The sequence below is a fragment of the Pecten maximus genome, chromosome 16 (genome assembly GCF_902652985.1).
Source record: "Pecten maximus chromosome 16, xPecMax1.1, whole genome shotgun sequence".
Classification (NCBI taxonomy): domain Eukaryota; kingdom Metazoa; phylum Mollusca; class Bivalvia; order Pectinida; family Pectinidae; genus Pecten; species Pecten maximus.
This window is the reverse complement of record NC_047030.1, coordinates 24,326,685-24,338,908: the sequence shown is the minus strand read 5'-3', so window position 1 is coordinate 24,338,908 and position 12,224 is coordinate 24,326,685. Positions and strand designations below refer to the sequence as shown.

Here is a 12,224-nt window from a genome sequence, read left to right as displayed (position 1 = left end):
TCCTCAGCATTTCACGATAATTCATCATGGTCGTAAATGTATCTTTAGAAACCCGAAATAGTTGGACAACTTGTCTCTCGTTTTCACCAGCCACTGAGCACCTAGCACCTAGCCTAGTTTATGATGTAGAAATGAACCTCCTGAATTGTAATTCTTGTAACATGAAATATGATTATGAATACTTGTTAAATCATTGATCCAGATACCAAAAACAAACTTTTCAATGTTTATTTTGCAAAAATACATATGAAACATCATTTGCAGATTTCGCCAACATTTTCAGTGGAGTATCCTGACAAATCGGCTATGTGAACTTAAAGAAAATTCCCATGGACATATATAAAGATTATATCCGAGTTATGATTTCAAAAATACTTAAAATGCAAGTTTATTTTACTGTAATGTAACTAAGCTGTTTCATTCTATACACCATTTTCAACATTAAATTTGCACAGCTAAGCCTGAAGTTCCATATAAGGAAGGGCTACAATTAAATGGCCCACCATCTGCTGACATCCCTTACCATCGATTGTGGCGGCAGCAATCACACTATGCATTCATTTTTTATGTATGTATAAGCATGTCAATTTGAAATTGTATGTCACATAATATCGCTCCTATACCTCTAATTGATGTATAAACCAAATAAGAAGGGTGTGGACTTACAAGCTTTTCAAAACTAACCCCCAAAATCTTTAAAGTGAGTTTTTGTGTCGAAAAAGTCCACTAAATAGTAAAATGCCAAAACGCCAATTTTTTTCTGCATGATTTGCCACAGCATCACTCCTGGATCTCTGATGAATGTATAAACCAAATTAGAATCGTGATAGGTGTATACTTTTGGACTTGCCCCCAAAACTTTTAAAGTGAGTTTTGGTGCAAAAAAAGTTAAGTCCACAAAATGGTAAAATGTGAAAAAAATCACAATTTTTTTCTGCATAATTTTGCCATAACATCACTCCTATACCTCTAATGAACGTATAAACCAACTTAGAAGGGCATGAGGTGTATACTTTTGGACTTACAAGCTTTCTAAAAACTTACTTCAAAAACTTTAAAGTTTTGGGGTGGGATGCCGGGGTGACAGCATTAGCTCTCGGTTACTCGTAACCGGTGAGCTAAAAACCGTCCTACAAATCTGGTAAACAGAAGTCAACATTCTGTCAATGTTTCTGTCACAAATGGACTGAATTTATAGCACAATTTCCACAGAAAAAGTCGCGTTCATGTACACATAATTCAGAAACTACACTGAATAAAGAATGAGTTTAATATTGGTTTACATGATAAAAAACTGTTCATTTAAGCACTTGTTTTATCACCAGGTACAGACTGTTCATTTATCACGGTTAAGTTCTGTGCCATCCAGACCATTTCAACAGGGCGTCATAAAAGCACAGTTTACATAAATACAGATAATTGATAAATGTTTTAAGATATGGTCACAATATATTCACAGCTCAATCAAGTTCATCTCTGTCACTTCCATAGCTTGTTACCAGAACTTCCTCGTAACCTGAAAGACAAATTGACAAAATTAGACAAAATTGCCCCAAAGTTAATAATAGACAAGTTTAGTCTTGATGGCTTCTAGTAAAGGATTTACTATAATATTTGTTTGCTTGTTTGTTGGGATTATCACCCACGAATAGCCAGGATAATATTTTTCAGACTGAACCCTAGGTGGTGACTACCTAGCTTGAAACATAAGGGATGTCAGTTGCATGCTATACAGAGCAATTAAAATAAAATCTCTTGCAAAAGGACTTTTCCATAAAAGTGCAAGACGGTTCTAGATTTCAGCTTCCATGAGAAACACTGACCACGTAGGGTAGGGAATGAACGATCACCTCAGATCTTCACTTGAGGTCAAATCTGATGCTCTAACGACTGCTATCCTTGCTCCCTAATACTGTTTGAGAGGTCACATTCTCATCATAGAGATAATATTACAACACTCTGACCTTAATTTAAGCATACATGCATATAAACACAATGTACTACAACATAACCATTCAAATGAACGGTGTCGAACAATTTACGTATCGCATGTCAGGTTTGAGAAAAAAAAAAGATTGATCAGACTTGAGTTCTTGATTTCTAAGGAAGTATTCAGTTATCAAATACAGAAGATTGTATTGACAGATCAGAGGGAAAAAAAATTAACCCTGGTAAATACTAGCAGCAGTATACCGCTCGACTGGAGAGATCCTCTCTTTAGCTCAATCGGTTAAACGTAAACTAGTAAGCCAGAGGTCCCGGGTTCGATCCCTAGCAGAGGCAGTGATTTAAATTTAACACGCTCGGTTACACAAAGATATTCCACATGAAGCACTGGCAAATTGAAGCCAATCACTTTATGACGATTTAAATATCTATATCTTTGAAAAGGTAGTGAAAACTGCATTTTAGGGAAATTCTATTTACAGCTATGGCAGTCATATTAACAACGACTGAAGTCATGGGGCTTGAATTGATGATCGATAAGTCTGAGATGATTTGTACCCTTTTGTCTTGTTAGACTTTTTGGCTGGTTTATCAGATGCTATGTCTCTACTGTCGGTGACCATTTGTTCATCTGTATCCTGTTGTTGTGTGTTTTTAAGAGTTTTCTTGATGTTTGTCACCTGAAAAGAAAGAGAAATATCAGTATGTGTGGGGTAAAATTTACAAAAATTCAAGACAATACTGCGAATTATAGTCTCCTACTGACCCCTTCCCCAATGTGATATGCCAAAAAAGTATAGTTTTGGGCTGTTTTCGTTTTTGCAGTCCAAGCGGTTGAGCCAGTTGGACCAGTGCTGTTCGTTATGAAATCAAGACGGACTTGATAATTTTATATTGTTTTCAGATGAGCCTTGACAAAGACTTCCAAGGCCTGTATTAAAATTTGCAGGTCAAGATATATGTTTGAAATATTACATTTAAAAACTGATGAACTGGTTTGTTCGCATAAACGAATAGGCCCTTGGTATTACTACTCCAAATAAATCTGCTTGATGTACAAGCAAAAATGATAAAACTACAGAGATATAATACCTAGATGGAATACTCTCTTGTAGTCTGGTAAAATGACAATACATAGATGTATCAGAAATGGAAGCTCACTTTGGTGTAAAGAATCCACCCTTTAATGTCTTAACCCTACTGAACTGTACAATATGTCAAACCCTACTGAACTGTACAATTCATGTGAAGACTTGTTCCAGCAGAAAACATTAGGGCTATTCCAGTAAAGCATCTATCCCACCCCAGGACTCCAGGTTTAGTTAAGGGGTACCACCCATAGAATTTATTGAATAAATTATTAGTCTGAACTGATAGGAAAGAAATCCAACCATGGATAGAAGTGATTTATTTTGGATTCCTGGGGTCAGGTAGATATTTTAATGGACTAGCCCTTGCTGAGTTACAGTGAGTTTGTGGCCTATTGAGACTATATATACATTGTACATGGACTGTAATGAGACGAGAGATACATTTGTGACAGTGCATGAACGAACCAAATCTGGGCAGTCAACCTTACAAGATACATGTAGCCATCAATTGACAAAATGAACTTCCGACTAATTTTACCTCCAGATCAATCTTCTGTTTGATAGCTATATTGTTTTCCTTATTTGTGTTGGCTTTGGAGATCTGCGTCTCAATTCCTGACAAGACTGCTTCACATCCATCACACCTGTAAAAATAACAAATATTACAAAACCAGGTACATGAGAAAACGAATTTATTTATTCTGTCTGCATGACATGAATGTTGTATGAGGTTTGCTGTATGTACGACAGTTGTAGTATAACTAGAAATATGTTAGTGCATCACGAATTCCCCTCTTTATTTCAACCCCCACAAATGACCCGAAAAAACTTGCTAAAAACTTAAACCAACATTGCAGCAAAGGACGTACAGATGGACAGACAGTAGGAGGGCCAAACGGATAGACTGAAAGGAGGTAAGACTACAATGTAAGTTGTACAGGGGCATATTTTTTTTTTAAATTGCTGCTAATAAAATATCATTCAGATATACAGTTCATAATCATAGCATTTCTAATTCTCTATGTGTATATCTTATTTGGTTAAAGTGTGATGGTGGTGGTGGTGATGATGTCTTCATACATTCTGTATATACACCTGTGTACGTGTCTAAGTTTAAGTGTGTCTAATCTTCCTGTATTTTCAATGCATCAAAAATTTACAAAAAAATAAGGAATTACAAATAAATAAATAATTAATAGTCAAAATGCGGTATTAATGTGTTCTCATTGTTTTTCATACCCAGCCCAGTACCATACCCAGGGGAAGTACATTGATGTACAAAGTCTGATTACGGGTATACTCACCAATCCTGTAGGACATTGATGTACGAAGTCTGATTATACTCACCAATCCTGCAGGACATTGATGATCTCTGGAACAGCTTCCTGTCTGATGTCCCGTCCGAGAGCAAAGTCTACTTCTAAATGTTGGTTTTTCTGGTCCAGTTTTCCTCGGATAATATCAGCATAAATCACCTCAATGATTAGATCCTGTTTCATATGGAAGTCAAGCAAACTGGTTAGTTCATTTGCATATATTGTTAGGGTGAGAAAAACCTAGGTTCAATGGCCCAGGTCAGTACATTCAGTCTCTGGGCAAGTAAATATTGGTGACTACTTGCCAAATTCGCAAGTGCATAACTTCTCCTAATTATGATCTTTTCCTTTAAGATTAGTGTATAATTCAATTAATTTATTCGATCACTATGTTTCAGCTTTGGACAAGTGTTTTTAAATTTGAACCCAAACTTGCCAGAAGGACCAGTGATGCTGAATATTTGTTTCCTGTCCTGATTACCTGCATATCTATTAGTGATGGGAATCGGTTTCACTTTCAGAATCGATAATAGGAAACTCAAAATTGATTAATGATCAAGTATAATCGGTTTTCTAAGTTTAGCACAGAATCACATTTTTTTACGTTCTTCTCAAGTACATTTATGATACATCTTAGCCTTTGTTATAATTTCACCAATATTTTTAATGCTGAACAGAAACAAAGCATTTAGCGGTTGTTAATACATGTATATCTAAATCTCCTTAATTGCTTGCAAACAACCAATGAATAATTACTATTGGTAGAATATACGATAAAACTACTTCTTGGTTTGGCAAAATTACAAAAATATGTGAAGCCAAAGATTTATGAACACTTCCAGAAATTTCTGTTTTATTACTAAATAATACTATTGTATACATACTATCCCTATTTATCAATAAGTGTTTTGTCTTCAACTATAATGTTCAAATAAAGTTTCTGTACATATCACTTTCTGTATGCAGTTTTTTTAGTCAATAGAATGTTGAGAATGAAAGGATCGAAAGATCATAATCCATCTCAACAAGCAGGCTTAACATATTAAATATTTTACACAATAACATATATCTCCTTTGAATCATCTCTCTTGTTCTAAATCCAGGGTATTTTGATTATGTACCTCACAAGGTGGATTTTTTGTTTCCTATTCTATCTATTCTATGTTATCCTAATTATTCATTTATTTATTTTTTCATTTTTCATCCATATTGTGATTCAATTTTTTACTTTCAATCTATCTACTCATTATTTAAAAAAAAAATCATTTGAGATAACAACATAGGGAAGTTTTAGTGAGTTATCTCCCTTTATTTGTTGTGGAACTTTACTTACCTCCAATGCTCTCAAATGTGGAATATCTAGCTCCTTCAACAACTCTGCATATGGTATACACTGTACATAAAGAATAAAAATATTGATGACATTCATATCACAATAACAGTCACAGAATAGAGTCAACAGTGTCATTTGGTCACAAGATGTTAAATTCAATGTACATTTGTATCTCTAATAATTAGATTTTATAGAATTATTCCACTAAATTTATTTGAGAATTTATACAAAAATAACAGCCACATACATTAGGGTTGATGGTCTGGTACATTTTATTAGAAGTATGTAGGGATAAAACATATATACATATACATCTAAGACATTTTTATGGCGCGTGCCCTGACCTGGCCTTGAACTCGTGATCTACGGCACCTGATCCTCTAGCCAGATAAACCAACAGTTGACACCACTGCACCATATCCATGTTCTAAAAAGAATTTTTCAATGGCGCAGTGATGGTTGGCCCGATATCCTGACATAATCATACTGACAAATCGTCTATTAGATGATATGAATACCTGGTTTGTAATATACACATACAACATATATTTAACACAGTACAACTACAGAAAATTCAAATATTTAACCTTCGGATCAACAACATATACTGCATATATATGATACATTTTGCTAATAATTAGATATATACCCTACAAACACAAATGATGATGAAAGACAATGGTATATATGTATGATATACACTTTAAATTGGTCTTAGGAAAGGACAGCAGATAAACTTGTGATATGATATCAAAATGCACTTTCTCACCTTTGAATTAGACTTCGCAGCCAGTGACACAATTGTCAGATGTCTAAGTTTTGTTAGTTGGGCTGGAGTCAATTCAGGCAGGGTGGTAGCATTTTCTGAAAAAAAGGACACAAAACACACATTTTTATCAATTTCAATGAATTTGAAATCATATTTGAAATCATATTTGATATTTGAATTTACCAATTTTGTAACGCAGGACGAGCCTCAGTCAAGCATTCAGCAAATAGATGCAGAAAAAACCAGAACAAAGAGAAAATACATATATACAAATTTATTTACACACACAAACTTCTGAAGAAGTATTTGGAAGCTGAGAGAAACATCGCTGGGGAGGTTGGTGGAATCCTTGCCTGTGTTATGACGACAGTTATTTCAGAGGAGCAGGACCAGGAGGATGACATAGAGTTTACTAGTAAACTAGAGGTTCTACCAAGTAACCGGGGAAAGGAGAACGTTGAGGATGTGGAAATCTCTGCAGAGTTGACGGATCAGCAAAGAGATGAATCAAAGAGTCTCATGGATGGATACCGGGATGTTTTGACGGATCTTCCAGGAAAGAAAAACTTAGCTGTCCACGAGATCAACACTTCCACAACAGAACCGGTTCATGTTAAACCATACCCTTTGCCATTCAATACGAAGGAAACCATCAGAGAAGAGGTAGAGAAGATGCTTGAAATGGATATAATTGAACCGTCTATTTCCCCATATTCTGCACCTGTTGTTTTGATCAAAAAGAAGGATGGAACAAACCGTTTCTGTATCGATTTCCGGAGATTGAACCAAGTCACAATTTTCGACGCGGAACCTATGCAAAATACTGAAGAAATTTTCGCTAGAGTTTCTAGTGCCAAGTTTTTCTCCAAGCTGGATTTAAGCAAAGGCTATTGGCAAGTTCCACTCTCTACAGAAGCAAAACCTATGACAGCATTTTCAACTCCACAAGGACTATTTCAATTCAGAATAATGCCATTTGGATTGATGAACGCGCCAGCAACGTTCAGTCGGTTGATGCGAAAGCTATTACGTGGGATGGAGCATATCGATAATTTTATCGACGATATCCTTATCTATACAGATACCTGGGAGGAACACATGGACATTCTGCAAGAACTCTTCAAGCGTCTACGTGAGGCGGGACTTACTGCAAGACCAAGTAAATGCGCCATAGGATTCGGGAGTTTACCTTGCCTAGGACACATTGTGGGAAATGGCAGGTTACAACTTGAGGAATCCAAAGTAGCGGCCATTGAAAATGCCCCTCGACCAATCACAAAGAAACAGGTACGATCATTCTTAGGATTGGCGGGATTTTACAGACGATTTATCGCAAATTTTGCCGCGATTGCTGTTCCCTTAACAGACCTAACTAAGAAAGGGAATCCTACTCAGGTCAAATGGGAAACGAGTCCTGACATGGCTTATACGACTCTCAAAAGGTTGCTGACGGCAAAACCTGTTTTGAAGTTACCCAATCTGGACCAAGAGTTCATCCTACGCACTGACGCCTCTAACACAGGGTTGGGTGCTGTTCTTCTTCAAGAAGAAAACGGACAGAAGATGCCGGTGGCATATGCAAGTCGAAAGCTTCTACCGAGGGAGAAGAATTATGCCATCGTAGAAAAGAAATGTTTAGCAATAGTATGGGCAGTGCAAAAGTTCGAGCCATACATTTATGGAAAGGAATTTATTCTAGAGACAGACCATCAGCCTCTCACCTATTTGCACCGATCAAAGACAGCCAATGCCAGACTGATGCGCTGGGCACTTCTCCTGCAACCATACCGACTCAGAATTCGATCCATCAAAGGTAAAGACAATGTGGGAGCGGACTACCTCAACAGAATTTAGGAACATATATGGTTCGTGATTTGGACTGAAACTGTGACCATTTTCTTAGGGAACGGGGGGATAATGTCACGCACGCATATATGTTTACGTTTTATTTATAGTCTTATGTGTGTCGTTATGTCACGTGGTATGTATGTGAGTAAGCAAGAGTGTGAAAGACAGAGCGTTCAGGTGAGAACGAACGTGGAATTGGTATTGTCCACTTGTCGGGTAGTTTTATACCCTTTTTCCACCAGGAATTGATGCATGTGGGAAGCCTAGACAGCAGACTGGGGTAAGTATTCTCTCTGTCATCTATGATTTGTTTTGGAATGGTTATTTTAATGCCATATTTATTGTGCCCCTGTTACCGGTCAAGCCATCTATCTATCGATGCGGTCCAGTCATGCGTAACTATTTGTTGTTATCGAAGACAGGTGTTTACATGCATGTAACGTTGAAATTATAAAGTATAACTAAGAATATTTATAGTATACTTATTATCAGACTATGTATATGTACGTTCATTGTTAAAATTATGTCAATTTCACTTATTAACCGTAGTTTTGTTCGGGTAGAAGTTGTATGGAAGCCCGGAGTTGTAATTATGTGTGTATTGGATAGCGTGGATGCGCGCAGGTGTAAAATCTACGGAAGCCCGTAGATAGCGAACGGCGTATGATTGTGTTATAATGCAAATTGTGTTAAAGCAGTTATTTATGCAGATTTTGGACACGCATCTTAGATTATAATATGTTAGCAACATAATTTAGGATGAATTATTGTAAATATCGGTAACTATTTAGGAATAAATTGTCTATGTAGTAGTTAGCAAATCCTAGACATTAATGTTGTGTATGGAAGAATGAGTGTTAATTCAATATTTTGTACGTTTATAGCTTCACATGATGGGCAGGCAACAAGAACTACTTCTGTAAGCCGGCAAGAAAAGACATGACACCTCATCTTTATAAAGTCAGCACCAGGACCGACCAAACAGATTATAGAATCTTCAGGGTCAAGGTCAGCTGTGTAAAGACGGCAGTCTACAGGCAGGCATGAAGAGTACGCCAGTTGTCATTGGAGAAAGATAGCCTCGGATTGGAGGAACTCTGTATGACGTACCAGACACAGACAGGTATCTTGGTACATACACTTTGCTCAGAGCAAGGTTACTTTGAGGAGAATTGGAGTAAATTCTCAGGTTCTTGGAACCCTACCTATTTAGCGACAGGTACAGAGATACTGTACACGCTGTATGTTCGGCATTGGACTACACTGAGACGTGGTGCTCCCCATTTGTGAAGAGACTTTAGTTATCTGTAGAACATTATCGCATGAAAGGTAGTGAGAGTGATCGTGAGTGTGAATACAACTAGGTATCTATTAAGTTTGTGTGTGTAAATAAATTTGTATATATGTATTTTCTCTTTGTTCTGGTTTTTTCTGCATCTATTTGCTGAATGCTTGACTGAGGCTCGTCCTGCGTTACAATATGCAATATTTATTTCTAAACAGAGCAGATGAAGACTTTTTTCAAAAGAACAGAGTAGACCAATTCTTTTACTATATAATGGAAATAAATTGCAGAAGAACATTTTTACCTTTGTAATCTTTGTAAGTTCCGTAGGCAAAAATGTTGAGCAAGTTGAAGTAAGGTGCATTGGCACCACTTGCCAGCTGAAATTGCAAAAAGGAAAGTTTTAAATACACTAGTGACTCATATACCGTATATATAAATAAGTAATTCTAACAGTGTGGACAATGAAAAACTTCAAATTTCCGAAGCAATCCGCCCCTTTATCAAGACACAGCAAATACAAATACAATGAATCGCTTGATATATAAACAGTACTAACTACTAGAAAATACAATAAAATGCAGTAAGAGGAATATTTTTGGTAGTACATGTAGTTGAAGTAACAACCATGAACCCTTCGGCTGACACGGGCCGAAGGCGGAGGCTAGCGTGACATTTGAATGTCAAATGTCTTGGCCGTTGATCACATACATTCCATCATAGAAAATGGCTCTGTACAAAGAGCAAAGAGCAAGTAAAACCGATTTGTGTTTTTATATATATATAAATACTATACACAGATGACGATTTGATTCACCAATGTTATGGTACCTGGATATTTTCTTCCGAAAATGAAACATAAGAGTCCAATCCCAAATAACCTACATGTATTGACTCAATAAAATTATTTTTAGATGTTTTGTTTATAAATAGTTGACCTCTAATTCAAACATGGTTGCTGTATGAGAGTTAATGATGTTAATGCATGATCTGATTATATATGTATCTACAATTATATTACCAAAAATCTTACATTTCTGTAAGGATTTGTACAATTACACCCATAGTTATCCCTATTTAGGATTAAGATCTAAATGGGGTATTTTATCTCACAATAAATTAAAAGATGGTTTCTATTTATGAGTAAAATGATGACATGAAAATTAATTTTAATTTTTTGAAGAATTATGTTTTTTTTATTAAGAGTAACTACACATTTACCTACAGGGGTTGACACTAACTTAATTTTGAAATGAGGCAGCCTTGCATTTGGCTGCCAATGGTGAAGCCCCTCCTGGGGAATTGGGGACCATGTCCCTACAGTCCCTACCCCCAACACTGAGGGAAAAAAATGAATTCTTGATGCAGTTTCCTGCGGTCTAGTTCATTTTGAGCGTAAAATTATTACCTGGGTAGATTTTACACCAAAGTTTATAAAAAAAAAAGTTTTGAAAATAACATTATATTGAAGTAGATTAAGAAAACTTTTGCTGGACATCATACATTTGGCTGAAAATGTTAGCAGCCCTGGTCTGTGGGCTGTTGGTCTTGACCTTCTGGCAGCCCAACCAGATTCCAGACTCAATATATCGATTCCTGACCTATATGTGATCATGATAATAAACAGTTTATTTTATCAAATACTATATCAAGCTACTCTGTCACAATAGTTACAATTACTACTATCATCACAAAAATGTTTTTATCAATAGTTATTTACCTCCTGGATATTTGGCATGTCCAAGAGTTCCCCAAACACGTACACGCCTTGGGCCTCAAGTGCCTGTTTGATGAGCCCCACAGCAGCAGCACCTTTCATGGTCTTGGCTAACAGAACAAACTGCTCCAGTGGGTTTGAGCTACTGCTCTTCTCTGTAGCCATGGTGATGTATTACTGCTTATGAAGTATCTATTGATCTGGAAGAGAAAGAATAAAAGATAAATTAATGTAGACATACTAATTCAGATAAAGTAATAAAAACAAATCCAAGCTCATCTATAGCAAAATCTTCTGCAAATAGGTTGTGGATACTCGGTACAGCCTGCCAAATGAAATTGTATCTTTGTTTATTTACCAAAGGTGAATACATGTACCTTCAAAAATAAGCTTAACAAATTTATGGTAAATCATCAACTGAAGTTTGAAGCCTAATCACCCCCATTTTCTTTTCTTTTATACATGAACATATATCAATATTCACCTGAAGTGTTTTAAGTTTAGTCAGTTTTTCAAAAATAATCTAAACATGCCACAAGAAGCAGGGTACAGCACCTTACATTCAGCATCCATTACTATATGAACTATGATGATGGTTAAGGGTAAGCATTAGCGACATATGATTCCATTCACAGGGACCAGTGTGTAGCTGTTTGAATTCAGATATTTTATAGGAGTTCTCTAAGTAAGAACTTATCATCCATTCCTTTGTTGTCTGAACTAAGCTGACTGTTACATCCATTAGATTGATAGTTACCATTGAAAACATTTTCCTACCTGAAGCTAGTGAATAATTTTGAACGATTTTCAAGAAAAAATTTAATGCATTGTTGCAAGGCTCATAGAAATATCCTTAAATTTTCCATAGATTAAACAGACAAATTCCTTATTTGTTCTTAATTTTTGTTTTTGTTATTG

At 36.1% G+C, this 12,224-nt stretch overlaps 2 protein-coding genes and 1 long non-coding RNA gene across 3 annotated transcripts in view; 2 read left to right on the top strand and 1 right to left on the bottom strand.

The window, feature by feature from the left end:
• Positions 1-1,254: 1,254 nt before the first annotated feature.
• LOC117344931 (COP9 signalosome complex subunit 7b-like) lies at positions 1,255-11,524 on the bottom strand. Its single transcript, XM_033907815.1, has 8 exons — positions 11,310-11,524; positions 9,894-9,969; positions 6,457-6,551; positions 5,688-5,747; positions 4,386-4,528; positions 3,577-3,682; positions 2,506-2,627; positions 1,255-1,516 (listed from the first exon to the last, which is right to left on the bottom strand). Exons 1-8 carry the CDS (start codon positions 11,469-11,471, stop codon positions 1,480-1,482), a joined length of 801 nt encoding a protein of 266 aa, XP_033763706.1. The 5' UTR covers positions 11,472-11,524; the 3' UTR covers positions 1,255-1,479.
• On the top strand, positions 8,315-9,715 carry LOC117344932. Its single transcript, XR_004536297.1, has 2 exons — positions 8,315-8,584; positions 9,189-9,715. It is a non-coding gene; the product is annotated as an uncharacterized LOC117344932 (long non-coding RNA).
• Positions 11,525-11,892: 368 nt separating the features above from the next.
• The window catches only part of LOC117344708 (serine/threonine-protein kinase PINK1, mitochondrial-like), a 12,660-nt gene continuing 12,328 nt past the window's right edge, over positions 11,893-12,224 (top strand). Inside the window, exon 1 of the mRNA XM_033907537.1 lies at positions 11,893-11,901. Within this exon, the coding sequence (XP_033763428.1) occupies positions 11,893-11,901 (9 nt within the window). The remainder of the gene's footprint in view (positions 11,902-12,224) is intronic.

Coding starts and splice junctions, on each gene's coding strand:
- LOC117344931 (XM_033907815.1), bottom strand. CDS start 11,471: ATGGCTACAGAGAAGAGCAGTAGCTCAAACCCACTGGAGCAGTTTGTT. Junction 6,552..9,893: donor AACTTACAAAGATTACAAAG/GTAAAAATGTTC, acceptor CCTTTTTTTCAG/AAAATGCTACCACCCTGCCT. Junction 3,683..4,385: donor ATCAATGTCCTGCAGGATTG/GTGAGTATAATC, acceptor TTATTTTTACAG/GTGTGATGGATGTGAAGCAG.